The 22,083-nt window shown below is 43.1% G+C and overlaps 2 protein-coding genes across 6 annotated transcripts in view; one reads left to right on the top strand and one right to left on the bottom strand.

Annotated features, from left to right (window-relative positions):
* Positions 1-2: 2 nt before the first annotated feature.
* FAM161B (FAM161 centrosomal protein B) lies at positions 3-21,449 on the top strand. The gene is made up of 9 exons (XM_003408760.4): positions 3-435; positions 2,796-3,115; positions 4,048-4,595; positions 6,208-6,554; positions 6,980-7,107; positions 8,936-9,100; positions 9,334-9,433; positions 11,301-11,440; positions 12,020-21,449. The coding sequence occupies exons 1-9, from the start codon at positions 382-384 to the stop codon at positions 12,156-12,158; spliced, it is 1,941 nt and encodes a 646-aa protein (XP_003408808.2). The 5' UTR covers positions 3-381; the 3' UTR covers positions 12,159-21,449.
* The window catches only part of ZNF410 (zinc finger protein 410), a 43,801-nt gene continuing 30,279 nt past the window's right edge, over positions 8,562-22,083 (bottom strand). For 2 of the 5 annotated variants that reach the window (XM_010588738.3, XM_003408757.4), the window contains 4 exons: positions 19,472-19,597; positions 18,211-18,348; positions 16,590-16,717; positions 8,562-14,273 (listed from right to left, as the gene is read on the bottom strand). In XM_010588738.3, the coding sequence (XP_010587040.1) occupies positions 14,235-14,273; positions 16,590-16,717; positions 18,211-18,348; positions 19,472-19,597 (431 nt within the window). In that variant the 3' untranslated portion in view covers positions 8,562-14,234. Of the gene's footprint in view, positions 14,274-16,589; positions 16,718-17,832; positions 17,946-18,210; positions 18,349-19,471; positions 19,598-22,083 lie in introns of those variants that run through there. The other 3 variants (XM_003408758.4, XM_064292724.1, XM_010588739.3) reach the window with 3 other exon arrangements.

Raw genomic sequence — 22,083 nt, 5'->3', positions numbered from 1 at the left:
CGATGCTCGGGGCACCTTCCCTCTAGGCCCGCCTCTGGTAGCGCTTCCGGAGCAGAGTCTTCCAATCGTGTGCCACTTGAGCCGCGGTCTCCGAATCGGAAATAAAACTCGCGGAAGGAATAGGCCAATCAGAAAACGATCTTTGCCTCTTTGGGCGGAATTATTTCGAGACTGGTCTCTCACACCGGCATCCGACAGTCCGCAGCCGGGACTGGACTACGGACAGCCTGGCAAGGAAACTGGTTTATAGCATCCACCAATCAGAGGCCAACGCTAGAAAGGGGGCGGAACCTGACTCCGCGTTGCTAGCGTCGCCACCGTCGTTGTCACTGCTGTAGACGCCGCCGCAGTCACCGCCGCTTCTCCTTCTGCCTGGCTGAGATGACTGTGGGGAGGCCTGCAGGAGCCCCCGGGGGCTCGGAGTGGAGCGGTCAGGTAAGGAGGGAAGGAAAAGAGGAGGAAGAAGGACTGCGCTCCAGAAAGGAAACCCTAAGAGAGGGCACTGTTTGACGTTGCCTGGGAGACAGACAGGGGCGTGGCACGAAGGGTTGTAGAATTAAAATCGGTAGCGTTTAGGGGCCGGGAAACGGGGTCTGACTCCGGATAGTTTGAGACTTATACTGGGCTGTTCATAGGACTGTAGCAAGTGCACTCGGTTTTCGCTTATCCCTCTCAACCACTCTATGACCAAAAGTATAGTTGTTGTACCCATTTGTAGATGAGAAAACTGAGGCACAGAGCGATTAAGAAATTTTCCCAAAATCTATGGAGACAAAGTAGATTGGTGGTTGCCTAGCGCCAGGGGAGTGGGGGTTAGGAGGAGCTGGGAGTGACTGCTGAAGAGTGTGGGTTTCTTTTGGGATGATGAAAATATTCAAAAATTGATCCTGGTGACGGCTGTACAACTTTGTAAATATACTAAAAACCATTGAATTGTACATTTACAATGGGTGAGTTGTATGACTCATATGGTATGTGAATGATATCTCAAAATTGTTATTAAAAAAAAGACACTTTCCCAATGTCACCCGCTCTTTAGTGGCAAAGCCAGGACTACAGCACATCCATACCTCTGACCCAGTAACGGTGTTCTTTCCAGTATTACATCTGGACCTTAGAGAACCTAGTAAAACCTCCCCCAGGTGTCACCTGGAGGACTGCAGTGGCCTGCCCCCAACTGCTCTATCTGCTGCAACCACTGGGCCTGTACAGCCCCATCCTGGCCCTTTGCCTACCCCTCTGATTTCATCTCATGCCACTGTGCTCCAACCACACTGGCCCTCTTTCTACCTCTTCAACAGCCAAGTCTGTTCCTACCTCGGGATCCTGCTTCAAGGCCTTTGCAATTGCTGCTTCTCAAGCCCAGAACATTATTACCCCAGATTTTAGCAAGGCTGGCTTCTTCTCAATCAGGTGTCAGTCCAAAATTCCTCCACAGTGGGAGAATAAAAATCAGTCCATGACTGAGAATGTAAAACAGACTGTAGCAGGCACAGATAAGGCCAGCAGCAAGAACAACAAAAAACAAGGTTTCTTCCAGGGCTACACCTTAGCTGGAAAATTACTAATACCCCCTTCTTCTGAATGATTGTGCTTACCACTTACCAATTACTTACCCACTTTGTTTTCCCTACCTTTTGAATAAAAATTGCTCAACCACCCACATACTAAACTGTCCCAACTTCATGACAGCAATGAATCAACCTGTAAACTAACTCAGAGTTGATCCCTGCTTCCCCTAACCCTCAGAATCATTACACACAAGCCAATCCTATAGAAACCCCCTCCACGACCCTCTTACCGAAAGCCCTCCATCCATTCACCATGGTTTCTCATCATATGCTGCAATAAATTAATAAGCCTAACTTTGATTATAGGTACATTCCCGGTGATCTTTATCTGACGGGCTTTATCAATGGGAAGAGCTTTCCATAGCCACTCCATCACTCTATAACCTCACAGTGTTTTATAGTTTTCACTGAACTTATCAAATTGTTTCCACTCACTAGAATGTAAGCTTCATGAGAGGAGGGACCTTGTTTGTCTTGTTCTCATCCAAATGCCTAGTACCCGTTAAACCAAAACCAAACAAACCAAACCCATTGCTATCGAGTAGATTCTGACTTATAGTGAGCCTATAGGACAGAGTAGAACTGCCCCACAGGATTTCCAAGGAGCAGCTGGTGGATGGCCAATGGATTCAAACTGCTGACCTTTTGGTTAGTAGCCGAGCTCTTAACCACTGTGCCACCAGAGCTCCTAAAACTCATTAGGCACCCAATAAATATGTTCTAAGTAAATGAATGAGTAAAAGTTAGAAGAACATTGCTCTCTCACCTAGATGGTGCTGTCTCTCCTGTTCATCATTCATTCCTGGTGATAGAGTAGAAATTAACTAGAATATGAGAAATGCAGAAGTGCAGACAGGAAGCAGGAGAAGGAGGATGGGTAACAAGCAGATAAAACCCAGAGTGTGGCCAAGGTCATGGGTAGGATTCCTGGTGTGCAGGGGGCAGAATGCATGGTCCAGAGTAGTTACTCTGTAAATGCTAACTGTACTGCATGGAGTAGGGAACTAACTTTAAGCTCTTGGCTTCTCTCTCCTGCCCCTTTACCAAGAACACCCCCAAGTACAGGTTGTGAAATTTCATTAGAGCAAGGAACATGCCTTTCTTTTCTTTGTTCTGCCCCAGTCTCTAATATCCAAAGGCTTATTCAAAGTGAGATTAACAGTTATGTTTTGAATGAATTTGAAATTATAATTTGATCCACAGTCTATTTCCGTTTCATTTTAGATATTTCCTCCGAAATCTTCCTCAGACACAGAAGCAGAAGAGGAGCTGTCTGGGGACACACGGGTCTTGCCCAGGGCTGGCAAACTTGATGAGTTCCTCAGCCCAGAGGAGGAGACAGATTCTACATCTGGCTCAACCAGGAGCTTTTACAAGCACCGAGAGGTACTCACGCAGAAAGACAGGTGGTGCCTGTTGGAATCCCTTTATCAATCTGATGCAGACAGTGATGGGAACCTCTCTGAAGATAACGAGGACCTGGAGAGTTTCTTTCACAACAAGGGCAGGGGGAAGCCACAGGTCCACTGCCCCCAGTCTCTGAGGTAAGTCACTGTGGTGCGACAGCTGCCCCACTCCACAACTTTGGGTAAGTCATGTCATGTCCCTGGGCCTCATCTCCTTCCTATGGAAAGCCAAGGTCACTTCTTCAAGTTGCCACTTAGCCAGGCTCCAACGTAGGATCCATTTTCAGGCTATTCAAGTATTCCAATTCCTCTCCAGCAATCCTTAATCACTTTGGGTGACCCTTAGTCACCTGAAGCATTGGAATTGATTAAAGGAATGCCTTTCCTAAACATACTATCTCCCCAAGAATGAAAACAATTGTACTAAAGAAAAAAAAAAATGTACTAGCTACCATTTATTATACATTCACCTTGGCCAAGCACCGCTATATGCATATATACATGTAGCATTTAATGCATATTTTCTCCTCCCAATAGCCCTGTAAAAAAAACAAACAAATCCATTGCTGTCAAGTCAATTCTGCCTTATAGCGACCCTGTAAGACAGAGTAGAACCACCCTATATGGTTTCCAAGGAGTGACTGGTGGATTCAAACTGCTGACCATTTGGTTAGCAGCTGAGCTTTTAACCACTGCACCACCAGGGCTCCAATAACCCTGTAAGTGGCTATTATTTTTGCCATTCTACAGGCGAGGAAATTGAGACTTTCTCAAGGTCACATAACTGGTAATTGTTTGAGGGAAGATTTAAACCTGGGTCTGTCTAACTCTAGAGCCCAGGTTTGCACTGTACTATCTCTCAAATGAAAATATTAGAGTGCAAAGGGGCAATTTCTAGACCAGTTCTATGAAGAGACTTCCTACTATAGCTGTTTGATGGCCTGTGGGAGAAGCCCATGAGTTGTGATGTTAGGCTGAGAAGCCAGTTGGGACCTGCTGGGAAGGGAGGAGTGGGGAGGAGGATCCTGGCTGCCCTGTCCTCTGTGCACAGATCTGCTTTCTCCTCTTAGGTGTGACTCCACAAGGCGTTGCTCCCTGAGCAACCTTCCCTTGGACAGTCCCAGGGCTCAACCCAGCCCACCGTCTGTCTCCGGGCCCCCCTCCCAGCACAGAAGCATCAGCTCCTGGGTCTCATCCATCACTGTCCCCCGGCCATTCCACATGACTCTGCGCGAAGCCCGAAAGAAGGCCCAGTGGCTAGCCTCACCCTCCTCCTTTCAGCATGAGAGGCAGCAGGCCCAGAGGCAGGGCCAGGAGGAGGCTGAGTGCCATCGCCAGTTCCGGGCACAGCCTGTGCCAGCACACGTCTACCTGCCCCTCTACCAGGAGATCATGGAGCGCAGTGAGGCCCGCAGGCGGGCAGGAATCCAGAAGAGGAGGGAACTGCTCCTCTCTTCCCTGAAGCCCTTCAGTTTCCTAGAGAAGGATGAGCAACGAAAGGAAGCTGCTCGACAGAGGGACTTGGCTACCACAGTACAGGCTGAGGTCCCCAAGCGGAAAGCCACCAAGAAGATCCCAAAGTCTATTCTGGAGCCAGCCCTAGGGGACAAACTACAGGGTACAGACGTCTTTGCCACCTCATCATCTCCTGCCTGGGGAGACTGAGAGGCGCTGTGGGATTCCTCAGGGCTCAGGGGTCAGACTGGTTTGGAGATGAGTTGTTCAGGTGGACCCACTAGAGGCTGCACTGGACAGCTCAGTGCAGGCCATGGGGGTAGGTTTAGGTCTGGGGGAAGCCCATAAAGAGTGGAGAGTGAGAGGTCCTACAGGGCGTACCCTCAAGGTTCAACCTGTTGGCCACTTAGTCACCCAGCCCAGTGGATACAAAGTCCTCTGACAGATGTGAGAGTAGAGAACCAATGAGACAGCCAAAGACCAGTGCAGGCCAGTTCCACCACTACCCAACTACTCAGGGCAAGCTCTCCAAACCCTCCCTCATTCTGGTGAGTTAGTATCAGTCACTGAAATTACTGGTGGGATGATTATTTACTCATTTCAAGAAGTGTAGCTGTGAATAAGGGACTGGGGCTTTATTCGCTCACTAACATGTGCCATGCACCAGGCACTGTTCTATGGTGAATAAACAGACTTGGAGTTTGTAGACAGGTGAGGAAGGCAGATAATAGACAAAAAATTACAAATGAGTCATTTGCAGTAATTAAAGGGGGAAGCATGGGGTCTGTCTTAGTTTTCTGGTGCTGTTATAACAGAAATACAAGCAGGTAGTTTAACAAACAAAAATTTATTTTCTTACAGTTTAGTCTGAATTGAGTGTGCCAGCTCTAGGGGAAGGCTTTCTCTCTCCTTCTTTGGGGTCTTCATGTGGCATGGCATCCATCTTCCCCCATCTCTGCTTGCTTGCTTGCTTGCTTGCTTAATCTGCTCTTTTGTATCTCAAAACAGATTGATTTAAGACACACCCTACACTAATACTTCCTCATTGACATAACAAAGAAAACCCATTCTCAAATGGAATTATAGCCACTATAAAAAACCAAAACCAAACTCACTGCCCTTCAGTTGATTCTAACTCATAGCAACACTATAGGACAGAGTAGAACTGCCCCACAGGGTTTCCAAGGAGTGGCTGGTGGATTCGAATTGCTGAACCTTTTGGTTAGCAGCTGCCCTCTTAACCACTGTGCCACCAGGGAGTTCTACCCTCTTTTGACTGATTCAGTGAGAGAGGGAGGAGTCAAGGGTGGTTTAGGCAATAGGCTTGAGTAGTTGGGTGGATGGAAGGGCCTTCCTCTGAGATGCAGAAAGATGTGGAAACCTGGGGAGGAGCAGGCATCTGGCCCACTTCCTCCTGCTTCTAGTCTTTGCAGATGGAACTTTAGGAAGTGCTCAGTGAGTGTAAATGGTAGCTACTTCCACAACGTGGCTGGCACACAGGCAGTGGTGTGCCAGTCAACCTTTATCAACCAGCTGCCAGAAAAAAAAAAAGAGACCAATTTGTAGTGTTTGCCATTTTCTGGGGTATAAATACTCCTATCGTGGCCAATTTCAAGCTTCCCACATGATATCAGCTAGTTCACAAAATTCCTAAAAAGTTAACAGTTGGCTACAGCACACTACTGCCAGTGTTTGAAAGGAGGAAAGCTTTCCAAACCTTTTGGTATGAGGTTTGGTCCTTCCACACCCATCACCACCCAACTTTTTCTCCACAGAAACTGAACTCTTAAGGAAAATCCGCATCCAAATGAGAGCTTTGGACATGCTCCGGATGGCTTCCTCCCCTATTGCCTCCTCTAGTAGCCGGCCGGACCCACAGTCTCGAACAGCCACCCGAACTCAGAAGGAAAAGCTGGGGTTTCTGCAGACTGACTTTGAATTCCAGCCTCGGGTGAATCCTACTGTCCCTGACTATGAGGGCCTTTACAAGGCCTTCCAGAGAAGAGCTGCCAAGAGAAGGGAAACCCAAGAAGTGACTCGAAACAAGCCCTTCTTGCTGAGAACTGCCAACCTGCGTCACACTCAGCGACCGGCTAATGCTGACACCACTGGAGGGAGGAGGGTGAGAGCCCAGGTGGCCATGGGAGGGTCAGGGCCTGAGGCCTGAAATACAGGAATGTGGCCAGGTCTCAATGGAACGTACTTTTCATGGCATCTTTCAGTCTTAATTTTTTTAAAGTACTGGCTCAGTTGTAAGCAGGCCCACAATTCCTATAAGCTTAAGACCATATGAACACTTCCCTTCCTTCAGTTGCATATGTCCCTATACCAAATCCAAAGAACCCTTATTTGACCAAAAACTTTTGGATTAATATTCAAGCCTTAGCATGGTTACTAAACTTGAGATCTCATTAACCTTGCCTTATTCCCAGGGGAAAAAAATGAAGATTCTTAGTCTGACTAGCCCTTCACTGAAGTTGAATCCTAGCTAAGAGAGAAACTAATCACATGTGCCATCCCTCCAATACTAGCCTTCATGTCTTCTAGGACTCCCCACAACCACTTGTCACTCCCCCACCAAGGAGTCGTTCTCTGAGTGGCCTTGCTTCCCTCTCTGCCAACACCCTCCCTGTGCATATCACAGATGCCACCAGAAAAAGGGAGTCTGCAGTCAGGTAAGTGGTCAGGCCACACGGCAGACTCAAATGTTCTGATCTGGGCCCAAATGCTGGAAAGCACCCTACTGCTGAGCCTCCTCGTCTGTCATAAAGAGATCTCAAGGGGTTGGAGAAATTCTCTGTTTGGACAGGAATACACATGGCCTCCACACATGGTGGTGGAGAACACCTTGCCATCATCCCGCAGATATTCCCGGGGCCAGGCACGGTGTTAAGGCTGGAGATAGCTTATGGAACACAGAGTTAATATCTAGTCGGAAATACAGAAAGGCAAGCAAACAATTACAGTATTTTGTAAGTAGCGCAATGATGGCAGAGTATAGGGGACTGGGGCAGGGAAGTCTCAAGTCTCTTGGAATGATAAATGTCTAAGGTGAAACCTGAAAAATAAGGAGTTAGCCAATGATGAAAGAAAGAGAATTCCAAACAGAACATGAGTAGAGCCACATAGGTAAAAGAGGGAGGAAGCCATGAGGCCTAGGAAGTCAGAGAAGTGTAATGCTAGGTGACTGAACCTGCCACAAAGAGGATAATGAGACATCCCTTGCCCAGTTTGAGATTCTCTGAGATTCATCTTGGGCAACTATCAGAGATCAGTTGGGAAGCAGAAACCTTCTTATTTTTAACTCTAACTCACCTGACTCTGTCATGGTACTGTTCTCATCCAGCCAGTCCTCTGGCTAGGCCTCTGAACTGAAGTGAGCAGAGAGGTCATGGAATAGTTTAGCTCTGAGACAAGTCTGACGTCTCAGTCTTTCCTGTGGGGCTCACAGAGGAGTACACTGAACCTACTGCTTGGCTCCTTAAGACCTACAACACGGATTTTAGAAATCAATTTAGAATCCAAGGATACTTCCCTCTTCCTCAAATTTCATAGTTACAGCAACTAAGTCAGGAGGTCCCAGTAAGCTCGGCCCCATGAACAGAAGGCTGGTCCACCTCTAGAGAATGTCCACGTCTGCCTTCCAGCACCAGGGAATGTGACATATTAGCAGATGAAACTTTCATGTCCTCCTTCCTAACCTGTCCATTGAATGTAAACACCTAAAGACAAGTCTCATTTTTTCCTTTAGTGCAACTCTCCATAGTATGGTGTGGAATGATGTTTATATAAGTGCTGAAAGTTGACCCCAATTTAGCTCCATTGATGAAGGCCCCAGTTCCAGTCCTCTTTGAAAGCAGATTTGTGTTCCCAAAGGATCATAAACCCTGGCACCTTCCGGCTGACCATTTACAGAACAGTGGTCAAGGACTGAGGCTTGGAAGACAGAGATCCTGATTCTATCCCTGGCTTCCTACTGGTATGCTGTGTAGCTTTGAACAAGTGACTTGCCCCCTCTGAGCCTCAGTCTCCTCATCTATAAAAAGCGGGCTCAGTCTTTACCTCATAGGGCACGTATGGGGATTACATAAGATAAAAGTACATAAAGCATTTATTTGGTGCCTGTATGTGGTTTTTTTTTTTTTTTTTTATGTGGTTGGTTCAGGTTAGGTAGCTCAACAAATGCTATTAGTATTACTTTGTGTCCTGATAGGCTAGCAGTCTGGCAAAGACCTATTGTGTGTCTGGCTATTTAAGTAAGGATATTTTAACTCACATGTTTTTCAGTTCAGTGAACCAACTTCTTCTGTCCAGGGTGCTAGGAAGGCTTTGTCTGCCAGTGCACCAAATTCCAGAATCTCACTCTTTCTGAAAATGCCAACTATGGTAAATTATCTACCCCATTCATAGAAACCACCAACTTACTTTCCACGGAGGTTACTAAGATTGGTTTTAAATATATTTACCCAAGTTGATATCTGTATTACTTTTTTTCCTCTTTAGAAGTTCACTTGAAAAAAGGGACAAAGCAGATGAGAGTACTCAGTGGTTGGAAATGCATAAAAAGAAGTGCCAAGCAATGTCTAAATCCGTGACCTTGCGTGCAAAAGCCTTGGATCCCCATAAAAGCCTGGAGGAGGTGTTCAAAGCGAAGCTGAAAGAGAACCGGTCAGTGACCTCCATGTGTCAAAGGGGGTGCCTGTCTGGGATCCAGTAGCTCATTGGCCTTGAAAACAGCAAAACAGTCATTAGGGTAGGCTCCTGACCAGAAAGTTAGGAATTTACAGTGTACATGGGAGTTTTTTTTTTTTTTTTATGGGAGTTATTCTGCTTAAGTAGAATGAAGCGTACTCTGGATTGGAAAATGACATAATTCTTTCTGGAAATCTTATTAATTCCAGGAATAATGACCGTAAGAGAGCAAAAGAGTATAAGAAAGAACTGGAGGAAATAAAGAAGAGAATACAAACAAGGCCCTATCTCTTCGAACAAGTTACCAAGGTAAAACTAAACCATCATTCATTTTCTTTCCTTCTTGGATGAAAGGACTCTTAGAAGTTATGTAACAGTTTTAATATCTGGGTATTGAACATTTCCTTCAGACCCAGAGAATCTAAATTGGGCCTGTTTTATTCCTACTTTCCCTGAAATGAGTAGCGCAACAGGGAACATTGCTTAGACTGATTTCATCCAAGCCTGGATCTCAGAGGCATCTATAATGGGATAGCTAACATCCTAGAGTTTTCCCTATACTCCAGCTTTCAGTTTGAATCAGACGGGGAGCTGGATCCCAAAGATACACTGTGTTCTTAACATTATCTTTAACTTACTAACGACTAAGATGCAGCCTGATTCTGGAGCCATAGTTTATAGTGCTGGGAAGGCAACTCTCCTCCAGCAGTGCTGGTGCCCCTGGGCCTCCTGGGGTACATTTATAGGTCTTAAGGGTAAAAGGCATCCCACAAAACCCTTTCCAGATTAAGTGATTTTCAGACAGGAGGAATAATTTTAAGATGGTCTCTAAACTTTTAGGGAAGTTGAACTTAATTGAGACCTCCCAAAGAGCTACTTGAACAGCATAGAAAGGCCACCATCTAGGCAGCTTTGGGCTGTAACAGACTATCTCTCTCCCCGCTCCCAAGCTTCAGACAAAAGTTGGGGTCCCCAAGTGACCTGGTTCCAGTTGCTGGGCAATAAACCAGTACTCAGTGCAGTCGATTCCAACACACAGCAACCCTACAGGACAGAGCAGAACTGCTGCATAGAGTTTTCAAGGAGCACCTGGCGGATTCAAACTGCAGACCCTTTGGTTCGCAGCCATAGCACTTACCCACTACACCACCAGTGTTTCCTGGTGGGCATTAGCTAGCCATGTATCCCATCTTACAGCCAGTGCCTTAGCTAGGGATTTTCTGGGTCCACTCCACTCTGTGCATGTGTATATGTGCACGCGCGCATGCGCGCACACACACACACACACGACTGTCTTGGATTTACTTAGCGATTTGTATTATTAGAAATCTCTCATACTAACTTTACTCTTTATGTTAATTTGTTTGAAGAAAGCTCACTCTCAGATCCTTCACCACTCCAGGAAGAATACCAAGTACTGTCTCTGATTTTGTTCTTGATCACTTGAATTAAAAAATAAAAATACCACTTTTTCTAGTCCACAAACAGACTGTCTATCCTTCCGTTAAGAGTGTAGCAGCCGAGCCATTAACCACTGCCCCCCAGGGCTTCTTGACTGTTACTAACCCACTGCCATTGAGTCGATTCCACTCATAGCGACCCTACGGGACAGAGTAGAACTGCCCCATAAAATTTCCAAGGATCACCTGGTGGATTCGAACTGCTGACCTTTTTGGTCAGCAGGTGTAGCTCTTAACCACTGCACCACCAGGCCTCCAGAGTATTACTAGTGCAGCTTATTTTCTATTTGTTGTATTTCAGTGTTCTTGATGATGGTTTGGTTGCTTTTACATCTTAATAAATTTTAATCTTATTTTTAAGTTTATTCTTTTTCATCTGGGTCTCACTGTCTCCCCAAAATTGAAATCCTTGCTTCTGCAAGTGTGGTTCGTGGACCAGTGGTTGGCATCTCCAGGGAGAGTGTGAGCAATGCACTAACTGCCCTTCCCCTCTGAGACCTACCAAATGAAAGTAGATACTTCATATGCACATTAAGGTTTGAAAACAGGCTAAGTAATTCTCATGCAAACCTGTGCCCAGCAGTCATGGTTGCACTGGAGGGCTGGGGAGGGTGGCGGAAGAGGAGCAGTATTGTTGGAATACTGATAAAGCAAATAATTTAGAATAATCTGGTAATTCATTAAACAGCTACAGAAGATTAATTCCCATTCCACAGGACCTTGCCAGGAAAGAAGCAGAACAACGGTATCGAGACGCCCTGAAGCAGGCTGGGCTGGATGAAGACTTTGTGAGGAATCAGGGTCAAAGCACCTGGGCTGTCCAATGGAAGGAGTCAGAAGTCAATGATTCCCCCAGGTGAAGAGATGCTGCTATCATTCTGCAGCTAAATTGCCATGCTTGGTAATGCCACTGGGAGAAAGCCATAGAACAGCCATATTTTATTACCCTAATTTATATACTAATCCAGAGATCTCCAAGCAAAACACTTGAACATGGAGAAAAGTTGTTGTGAATAAAATATAACCATCTTATATCTTAGGTCCTTTTAATTTGAAACATTTTCCAGTCCCAATGCCATGTGTCGGAAGTATTTTTGCTTCACTTCTGAAGAAAAGCCATGCATATTTTGACTTCCTGTAAAATGATTAAAACTTTTCCTAGCGCTCCTTAAAAGTAACTCGAAATACCACCTCTTCCATAACCCATTTTGATACTATGTAAGTCAGAGAAAAGCAAAGTATCTCCATGACTCTCAAAATTTGGTTTGTTTCTTAAATCTTAACGACCCCTCCTAACTTCCATCCCAGTATGCCCCCTGTAAATTTACCTTTACACCCCATGTAAAATAATGAAAATGTCATTTGAAACCTTACATAAAAATATTTCCTTTGATTTAAAATTTTTTATTTCATAATGCTTTAATTTATTCTGCAGCATCCACGAAATTACAAAACTCAGCATCAAGGATCCGCAGCATGACTTAGAAGAACCTCTAGAACAGCCTACAAGCCTCAAGAAAAAACTGGAGGAACTGTCTTTTGAATCGCCAGATAATTTCAAATCACTTGCTTAATTAGTATATTTAAATAACCTCTTTTGAATAATATTAAGCAAGCTAACGTGGGGTTGAGTCAAGGCAGCAAAACTTGGGTTTTTGAGTCATGGCTACTCTTAGAGAGTGGTTTGAGGAAATCAAAAGGAAGTTGAAGGTGGAAGGATCATAGCCCAGAGTTAAGGGTTCCTTCTTTGTGCCTCACACTTCGAGAGCCTAGACAGAAAACATAAATCAATCAGGTGGGCTGGGTGTTAAGATAGTGGGAGACAGTAGAGACTGGAGAGTATAAACCCTGTTGAACTACAGGCCCAGTATTGCCAGATCGACCACGTTTTCAACAGAAGTCAGAAATTTACAGGCTGGCAACTAATTAAAAAATTTAGAAATATTGTGTAGACAAAAAACACATTTGTAGACTGGATTTAGCCCACGGGGGGACAACAAGATTGCAACTCCAGTATAGAATTTCTCAACCTCAGCACCATTGACATTTTGGACTGAGTAATTCTTTGTTGGGTGTCGTTGTCCTGTGCAATTTAGGACGTTTAGTAGCATCCCTGGCCTCTACCCACTAAACACCAGTAGCACACTGCTACCTTCCCAGCCCCCTAAGTTTTGACAACTAAAAAAATCTTTCCAGACACTCCCAAATGTCTCTGGGAGGCAAAATTGTCTGTGGGTGAGAACCACTACTCAAGCAGGAAAGTAAGGCTTCAGGAAGCAAAAACTGGCATGTTAAGAATACAACTAATTCCTGTGAATTCAAGCTACACAGCAAAGGATGAGTATGCATGATATTAATGAGTTAAGAACTACAATGACTTTATTTAAAACCAGTTAATTCTTTCCTGTTATCCGTTTAGAAGGTGTTGCTTTGTGTGTGTACATGTGTGTGTCTGGGATGAAGTTCATTTTAAATCAATTTAAAACTTCTCCGACAGCCATGATTTTCTACTAGTAGGTGATCTCTGGAATTCTTTTCTTCTTACCAGAAATAATTAGATATTCACTTTTAGTAGCTTTAGAGACAGTATGATAGCAACACTGGCTACTCTAACAGTAGAGCCTTTTTTGTGTTTTAGAAAACTGTCTTTCGTTATTGCCATTTGTCCACAGACTCAGACAGTCTTTTTCTGGTGGTGACTGAGAGATACTCCGATTACTATCATCAGGGTCTGCTAGTCAGAGATGGAGATACTCAGCCTGTTTCCCAAGACCCCTGAGCTCACTTTTACCAGCAGCATGGAATCCTAAGGGTAAATCAGTGCCCTACCTAAAAAGGAAAAGACTGAGCAATTTTCTTAATCTCCTTTTCAAGAAAAGAAATTTTGTCCAAAACAAGGAGCCGAAGAACTGACTAGGCTGTTTTGTTTATTTAAAGGGAAAACAATTGAAGCTCTTAATCATGTGATTTTTAAATTAAAACAAAGAACCCTCTTAACATGCTACTTATTGTATGTTCCATAAACAAAGAAAGCAAAGTGACCAAGTCAAGGTACATAGGACAAGACAGTAACCTCAGCCTGGGCCAAGGGAGAATTCAAGTAATTTATTTTTTTGCAGCCCAGTGGCAGAGTCTCATACTCAGGTTGCTAAAGGGAGAATGTCACAACAGAACTGACATTTACTCCCTTCTCCAAAGCAACAAGGCATCTTGAAAGCTCAATTTCCTGGTAAAGTTTTATGGTTGGTAGCAGGACTCAGTTCATCCATGTGAAAAGACAGCTGAGTCTGGGATGAAAACTCTTCAAAGGAAAACCTGCCCTCAACAGTCAGGGAAACTTCAGCCAACACACAACCAAATTCACTTCTGGGAGAAGTCCATCCCAAAATTTTGCAGTGGGACAAGGGGTAGGTACAGTTACTCAGCCCATATTCACTGCTTTGTTCCTTCTCTGGATCAGATGGCAGCTTGAAGAGAAGCTCTCCTACATTCACTTGTATCCCAGGGAGGATGAACAGAGGCAAAAGTGGGGTCTTGTCCTTCACAGGTTCATTTTGGTTCTGACGGATTGTGAGCCTTAAGCATCCTTTTCCCACTGTCTGCGCTCTAGGACCAGACAGAGCTGCTCTTCCAGGAGTCAGCACCCACACTCATGTCTGTCTTTCAGTTAAATCTCCTTGGTTTAGTAACTGTAAAAGATTAAAAAAATAAAAATCTAGAATATGTTACAACTGAATTACAGGAGAAATAATTCATACTAAAGTAAAAGAATTAAGAGTGAGAGGTGGGGACTGCACTGCAAGGGTAAATCATGGAGCTGTAGTTCCAAAGCAAAAGATCAATGCACACACTGACAGAGCTCAGGATGTGAGGACAGCATTTTGTCCATTTCCTGATGCTGGCTTTCTCACTATGGCAAGAAAATATCTTAAAAGTCTATAAGCCAAACTGTTGTTTGTATATTCCACATTCTCATATAACTTCCAAGTCCTGAATAATGAATTAGCTAGCAACATTTTTGTATAATGGATGAAATTAACCAGATTTATGGGACAGACTGACTAGTGTAGCCTGAGTGTAGCATGACACTAATGCAGTGAACCCTTACGTACTCCTATATGGGCAAGTATCTTCTGAAAGCAACTGCAGTCTCTACAAAGGCCCTTCAAAGTATGAGGATGAAGTGGGAGGACCTCCAGTTTTGGTAGAGGGCACTATTGACTTAAAGTCTCAAGAGCAAACACACCAAGTCAAAAGGTGGTATCTGAGATTCTGTTTGACGGGAAAGAAAGAAGAAAAACAAGAGTCACAGTCAGTGATGCAGAAATCTGTAATTTCCAGGGGGAAATTAGAAATGGCGGAACCAAAAGTCAGTCAGTAAGCACAAAGGATGAAGGTTCAAGTAGGAGAAACAGGAAATAGAGGCTATTTTAGGAAATTTGGTGGGTAGAAAAATATGTTAAACAGTAAGAATCAACCAGCTGAAATGAGAACATGGGAAATTCTATAGGGAAAATACCCCAGTTCCTTAAATAGATAACCATCCTGAAAAAAAAGAGAGGGAGGCTATTATAAGATAGATACCAACCAAATGCAGTGTATGGGCCTTGTTTGATCCTAATCCAAACAAATTAATCATAAAAAGATATTTTTGAGAGGAAAAAAAAAAGGAACACAGATTATGCATTGGGTGATATCAAGAAATTATTTTGCTGAGTACAGAAAAGATAGTTATGAAAAAATTTCTTATCTGTTAGAGGGATATACTGAAATATTCACAGATGAAATGCTATGTCTTAAGATTTGCCTTAAAATACTCTAGCACAAGCAAAACAGCAACAACAAAAAAGTAGGAGAAGAGTAAGAATAGTAGAAAGTTAATTGTTCGAGTTGGGTAATAGGTACATGGGGTTCATCATACTATTGTCTCTCTTCTATACTCCTTGAAAATCTCCATAATAAAAAATTTAAACTAGATGAATAAAGACAGGAGAAAGAGAATGGCTACATGATTAGTTCAAAGCAGTAACCAGGAGAAGGCAAGCTAGGAAGAACCGATGATACCAACAGCAAGAAAATTTCAATATAATACAAACAAGGCTTAGACAATGGGCTGCAAAGCTGAATACAATGGCAGAAACATTAACATGCATGCCCAGAGCCCTCTGATCCTGGATAACCCCAGGGATTTTATAGAATAATTCAGACTATTCAATATAGGATCTGGATCATTTAAATGCTATAGCAGCTTATTGTGCCATAAAGTTTATAATAAAAAGAAATGGGACAAAGAAGACTTAAAGATATTGTAATGCTTAAGGGATCCAGGCTGCATAGGTTTTTGGCCAAAGCCTGTGCATATGAGACTGTGATGAAGTCATCCACCCCATGCCGCCACTGAGTTATCACAAGGCCAATAAAATATCCTAAGAGTCTAGAAGCCTGACTGGTTTTCATTCTGTTTTCTGGGTCAAAAAGCCAGGGCCATAGAGTTGGGGGTACTTGGAATCAACTTAAAACCCCTCTTTGATGTAGATGGTGGTTGCTTATTCAGTAAATAAGTGAATACATTTCCACAGGCCCAGCTGGTTCGGCCTGCTATCCCTTAGACACATGACCCTGGCAGACTGAGTTAATTATTTTTAATGATTCTGTCACTATTTTTTTTTGCCCAGGCGTCATTCCATCCCTAGATGTTATTTTCTTTATAAATTATAAGCAGCATCCTCATCTCCTAGCGAGGCAGAGAACAGTGGGGGCAGATGTCCATCATTAAGGAGTATATACAAAGGAGCATCTGTGATCACATCTCCCAATTCTGGGGACACCCAATACTCAGATTCCCTTCAAAACTGGTCTCATATTTAGCTTCAAGTGAGACATTCTAGTCAAAGTTTCCAGGAAACGGCAATTGGAGAAGCTTTTTTTTTTCAGATCCCCTAGATTCCTAACCACTTCCCACATTTGTCTCCACAGAAACCAAGTAAGGGCACGAGATAGTTTACCTCCTGTGGATTTACTGCAGCTAAGACAGAAACCTCGTATGATTGCCTCCCTGACTGCATGGTCACCAAGTGATGTGTCACATCAGGCACTGAAGACAGGGGGCGTGGGGATCCTTCAGCAAGCACCTCTACAAAACAACAGAACAATGTTTCAATGAAAAGTGAATCCACAGATATACCTACCTGCTCCATCAAGAGCTCTAAAAACTGTTCCCTGAAATACTGAATCCCACATTCCTGTATTTCTTCCAAATTAATTCCTGTCTGATAATCATTATCAGTGAACTGGAAGTATTACATAAGGGGTGGGGAAGGCAGGGAAAAAATTAAAAAAAAAAAATTGTTATTTTTGATGAAAATATACAGAGTAAAATATAACCCAGAGGCAAGAAATCTTGATAAAATAGTTGACCAATTTTTTATATATCAAGTTAGAGTAATATGATTTTAGCACTGTTGCCTGGATTAGAATTGTGTACGAAATAGGGCAAAACCTGCCTAAGCAGGCAGATCAGGGTGCCAGAGACAACCCTTAAAGCAGTCACCAATGATACAAATAACACAATATGGGCGGGCCAACAACTTAAGTTAAACCTGGCTTCAAAGTTCCTACTCCTACACAAAGTTCCAAGTGTCCCTTCCTCCCCTGAGACTGACTGACTTCTTCAGGGCTGACAATCTCGCTCCATGCAATTTCTGTGGCTCATGCTTTAGTTACCCACTAGTATCATTCCTGAAACAGCAGGCTTATGTGGTGGCACATTCTGGGCCTTGTAGGTGCCATATAGAAGTTACATAACCATGATCACTTACACCTAAAACTGAGAAGGCTATGGGAAACTAAAACATAGATCTCAGACTTATTAAATGTTCATTCATGGGAGCACCAGGAAAATTCTGGAAACATTTTACAGATATACCACTTATCCCTTAAACAAAAGTTTATTCAGGGACTTTCTAGCTCATACTGCTGCTTCCCAACTATACCATAAAATTTAGTATTTGCTTACACACGACTGTTTACTCAATGTTGCTTCCCATATGCAAGTTTTGTCTTCTCAAATGGGTTTTAAGGTCCCTGTCTTCTACTTTTCTCTTTCCCATGGTGCCAGGCACATAGTAGGCACTGAATAAATGCATGCTGACCTCACCTGTTAAGTTTTTCAGAGAAGAGGGCCTGGCCTGTGTAACTTGAGTGAAATTTCTATACCAGAGAGGAGCAATTGTTTCCTAGAGAGCCCTTTCTGTTCTCCAGAAGATATGGCTTTTGAAGGTATGGAGAAATTGCTTTATATCTCCTCTGTAAAACCTGGTTATGTTCTGTATAAATGTTTTAAAAGTTAAGTTCTTCCATAACTGCAATAGGAAAGATAAAAATAGTTGGGCTAGGATGCTAGGATTATGGATAATTTTCTTTTTTAAAAATTTCTTCATTTTTTGTTACATTATCACAATTTTACTTACCCACCCCAGAAACAAAGAACACAAATCCTACTCAATCATATCACAGCTACTCATAAGAAATGACATTAATTAAGATCTTCGTTTTGGAGATAACCCCATTCCTTTGTCCCTAGTTGCAGCCCACTTTCCCCAAATAAAGGAGAGTTGAAAGTCTTACCATCAACTCCCAGAATAGAACTGGTATTTGGTAGATTCAAGGACTCTCCACCAAGGCTGGGCTGGGAATTCACAGACACCAGGTTTTTACTGGGTACTGAAGCCTCTTCAAGCAAACTACTGCCCATTAGTGGCTCAGCTGCACAGAGAATAGGATGAGACATACAGCAGTCAACCTCTCTCATGGCTGTGCCTAGTCCTCACTCCCCTTCACAAGGAAGCTGGCCTTCTTCTACGTAATGAGAAGTTAACCTGTATCCTGGATGCCACCTCCTATTTCACTTACTTTTGGGAAACAAGAATAAACCCAGAAGAGAGGGTTGAGCCTTAGGGATAAATATCCTTGCTTGTAATCAGCACCTGAAGAATTAGCATATGAAATGGGATGGGTGAATCTTTATAAAGAAATATTTGGAAGGAAATAGGGATTAAGGAAACATAGAAAAGGAGTAACAAAAAAGAGAAAAAAGAGTTATCAAATTTAAGTTAGGACAAAGATGTAGTCATGACTGGTAAGTAACAAAATGCCAAATCCTCGACATAGAGGAATCTTTATCACCAAAACCAACCAAATCCATTGCCGTCAAGTCCATCTAGACTCACAGTGACCCTACAGGACAGAGCAGAACTGCCCCACACAGTTTCCAAGGATCGCCTGGTGGATTTGAACTGCCGACCTTTTGGTTAGAAGCCGTAGCTCTTAACCACTATACCACCAGGGTTGCTATCTTTATCACAGTGATATTCAAATGCTGGTTCAGATCAGGACTAGATTAGTTACCATCAAACTCATTACAGGAACGTTTTTGTGTGTGGTGAAAATACGACAGAACATTCGCCAATTCAACTATTTCTACATGTATAATTCAGTGACATTGACTGCATTCTTCATGTCGTGCAACCATTATAGGCTACCCTTTTACAAATTATTCCACCACCATTAACATAAACTCAATGCTCACTAGAAGAACTTTTAAAACTACAGATTCTAGGATCTTACTCCCAAATAATCTCACTTATGAGGTTGCTTTGTTTTATTTTGGGGGGGAGAGGGAGGATGAGCAATAGGCTCATGTATGTTTTAAAACACTGCAGGTAATTCTACTTTATACTAGGTTTAGGAACCACTAGCCCACCTACCAACTGAGACCAAGTCTCTCCACCTAAAACTGAATCAGAGACTTCCACATAACCAGACAGGCCAGTTACTTGGCTTTTTGACCCTGAAAGATACAGCCTTCCACTATGCCCACTCTTCTCACCAGTCTGCTCCTGTTCTTGACTCCCAGCTGCTCCCATCTGTAAGTGATGCTTTTTCATGTGCACATTCCTGCTCCCACTCTGAGAGAAGGTCTTCCCACAGACTTGGCACTGATGAGGTTTCTCTCCTGAAACAGGGACCAGGTTAAGACAGGAGAAGCAAAAAGACAAAGTACATTTCTCACAGCAAGAGAATGGACTCAAGACCTAGATGAAGAGGCCCAGAGAATGTTATCAAGAAGCTGCTCCTTCTCCCACTTCCCACCTTTCCCCAGCCTCTCAACCTTCAGTACGTAGGGGAAGGCAGGAAGAGTACACCCAGGACTGTTCTCAACCACCAGTTCTTTCCATACCCACTGCACTGCTGCCTTCAAAAACATCTTTGATTATAGGATTGCCAGCCACACAGAGTATTTACATCCCTTTTCAAAGTCAGTCTTCCATGGACCTCTAGGACACATACGTTTCTCAAGGATTTCAACCCTGAGTTCATACTATCCCCTTATCCTGTTTCCTGTCATCATTCTCAGAGCCCTGGGTGGTGCAGTGGTTAAGAGCTCAGCTGCTAACCAAAAGGACAGTAGTTCGAATCTACCAGCCGCTCCTTGGAAACCGTATGGGGCAGTTCTACTCTGTGCTATAGGGTTGCTATGAGTCAAAAGTGACTCAACAGCAATGGTGTTTTTTTTGGCCAATGCTCTCAGAGTCTTCAACATTTACACTGGTGGCTCTTTTAGCACAGTGATCTCAAGTATTCTCTATGTTTTCAAGTCCAAAACTCTCAGACTCCATCCCACCTACCCAGACAACCACCCTTAGAGCAGAGGTCAAAAACTCAAGTCTACAGGGGGCTGGGTGGTGGCATAAATAAGTGAAACGGGCCAGGTGGGAGCCATAGTAACCTAAAGAGTACCTTCCCCACAAAGGAGCAGCTGTTACTCAGTTCTAGTCAATTATTGCCATGTGTGAATCTAAGCCTATCACTGCCAGATGTTCTGAAATTTTTTTTAAAGAGAAGCTAGAAATGAGGGTTTTTAAGTAAAATCTATTTGTAAGTGTTGGGAACTAATTCACAGTTGATAAAAACACTGTAAAGCAATCTTACCCTGCTGACAGGAACACAAAATACTACAACCCCTGTGGCAGATAATCTTATAGTATCTAGAAAAATTATAGATGTACTTGCCCTTTGATGTAGAAACCCCACTTCTAGGAATCTGTCCTGAAGTTACAGTGGCAAAATGTGAAATAATCTATACACAAAGTTATTCACTTCAGCATTGTTTAAAATGGCTAAAGACTGGGAAAAAATATTCACCACAGAAGACTAACTGAACAAAACTATGGAACATAAACACAGTGGAATGCTATGTAAAAAGGAATGGGGAAAATTTCTATACACTGACATGGAGTGATTCCAGGATACACGGCGATTAAAAAAGAGTGAACTGTGTGTGTGTGTATATATACATACATATACAGGAAACACTGGTGGCGTAGTGGTTAAGAACTATTGCTGCTAACGAAAAGGTCAGAAGCTCGAATCCACCAGGTGCTCCTTGGAAACCCTATGGGGCAGTTCTACTCTGCCTTATAAGGTCGCTATGAGTCTGAACCAACTGACAGCAACAGGTTTGGTTTGTTTGTTTTTTTAATCTTTATGTACATATATCAATTACTGTTAATAAAAAACAAAAACATGATCATTTCAATAGAAACAAGAATAGCATTTTGACAGAATCCAACAACCAAAATTCATAAAAACCATGAACAAACTAGGAATAAAAGGGAAGTTCCAAAACCTGATAAAGGACACCTGTGAAAAAGCTACAGCTAACATCATACTTAATCATAAAAGACTGGATGCTTTGTCCCTAACGCTGGGAACAAGACAAGGATGCCTGCTCTCACCTCTTCTATTCAACATTGTAGTGGAGGTTCTAGTCAGTACAATAAGGCAAGGAAAAAAAAAAATTAAAAGGCACACAGATAAGAAAGGAAGAAGTAAAACTGTATTTGCAAACGACATGAACTTATATGAAGAAAATCCTATGAAAAACAAACTACTAAAACCTACAAGAATGCGAATTCCAGAACACTTACTTGTGCCCATGAGGAACCTGTACATAGATCAAGAAGCAGTTGTTCGGACAGAACAAGGGGATACTGAGTGGTTTAAAGTCAGGAAACGTGTGCGTCAGGGTTGTATCTTTTTGCCATACCTATTCAATCTGTATGCTGAGCAAATAATCCAAGGAGCTGGACTACATGAAGAAGAATGGGACATCAGGATTGGAGGAAGACTAATTAACCGCCTGCCTTATGCAGATGACACAACCTTGCTTGCTGAAAGTGAAGGAACTTGAAGCACTTACTAATGAAGATCAAAGGCCATAGCCTTCAGTATGGATTACACCTCAACATAAAGGAAACAGAAATCCTCACAACTGGACCAATAAACAACATCATGAGAAATGGATAAAAGATTGAAGCTGTCAAGGATTTCATTTTACTTGGATTCACAACCAACACCCATGGAAGTACCAGTCAAGAAATCAAAAGACGGCATTGTATTGGGCAAATGTGCTGCAAAGGACCCCTTTAAAGTGTCAAA

Source organism: Loxodonta africana, chromosome 10 (genome assembly GCF_030014295.1).
Source record: "Loxodonta africana isolate mLoxAfr1 chromosome 10, mLoxAfr1.hap2, whole genome shotgun sequence".
Taxonomy (NCBI): domain Eukaryota; kingdom Metazoa; phylum Chordata; class Mammalia; order Proboscidea; family Elephantidae; genus Loxodonta; species Loxodonta africana.
This window is presented reverse-complemented; position numbering and strand designations above follow the sequence as displayed.

Bases quoted from the DNA above. Each gene is read 5' to 3' on its own strand.
- FAM161B (XM_003408760.4), top strand. From the start codon at position 382: ATGACTGTGGGGAGGCCTGCAGGAGCCCCCGGGGGCTCGGAGTGGAGC. The intron at 9,434-11,300 runs GTAAAACTAAAC...CCCATTCCACAG, and splicing joins TCTTCGAACAAGTTACCAAG to GACCTTGCCAGGAAAGAAGC. The intron at 11,441-12,019 runs GTGAAGAGATGC...TTTATTCTGCAG, and splicing joins GAAGTCAATGATTCCCCCAG to CATCCACGAAATTACAAAAC.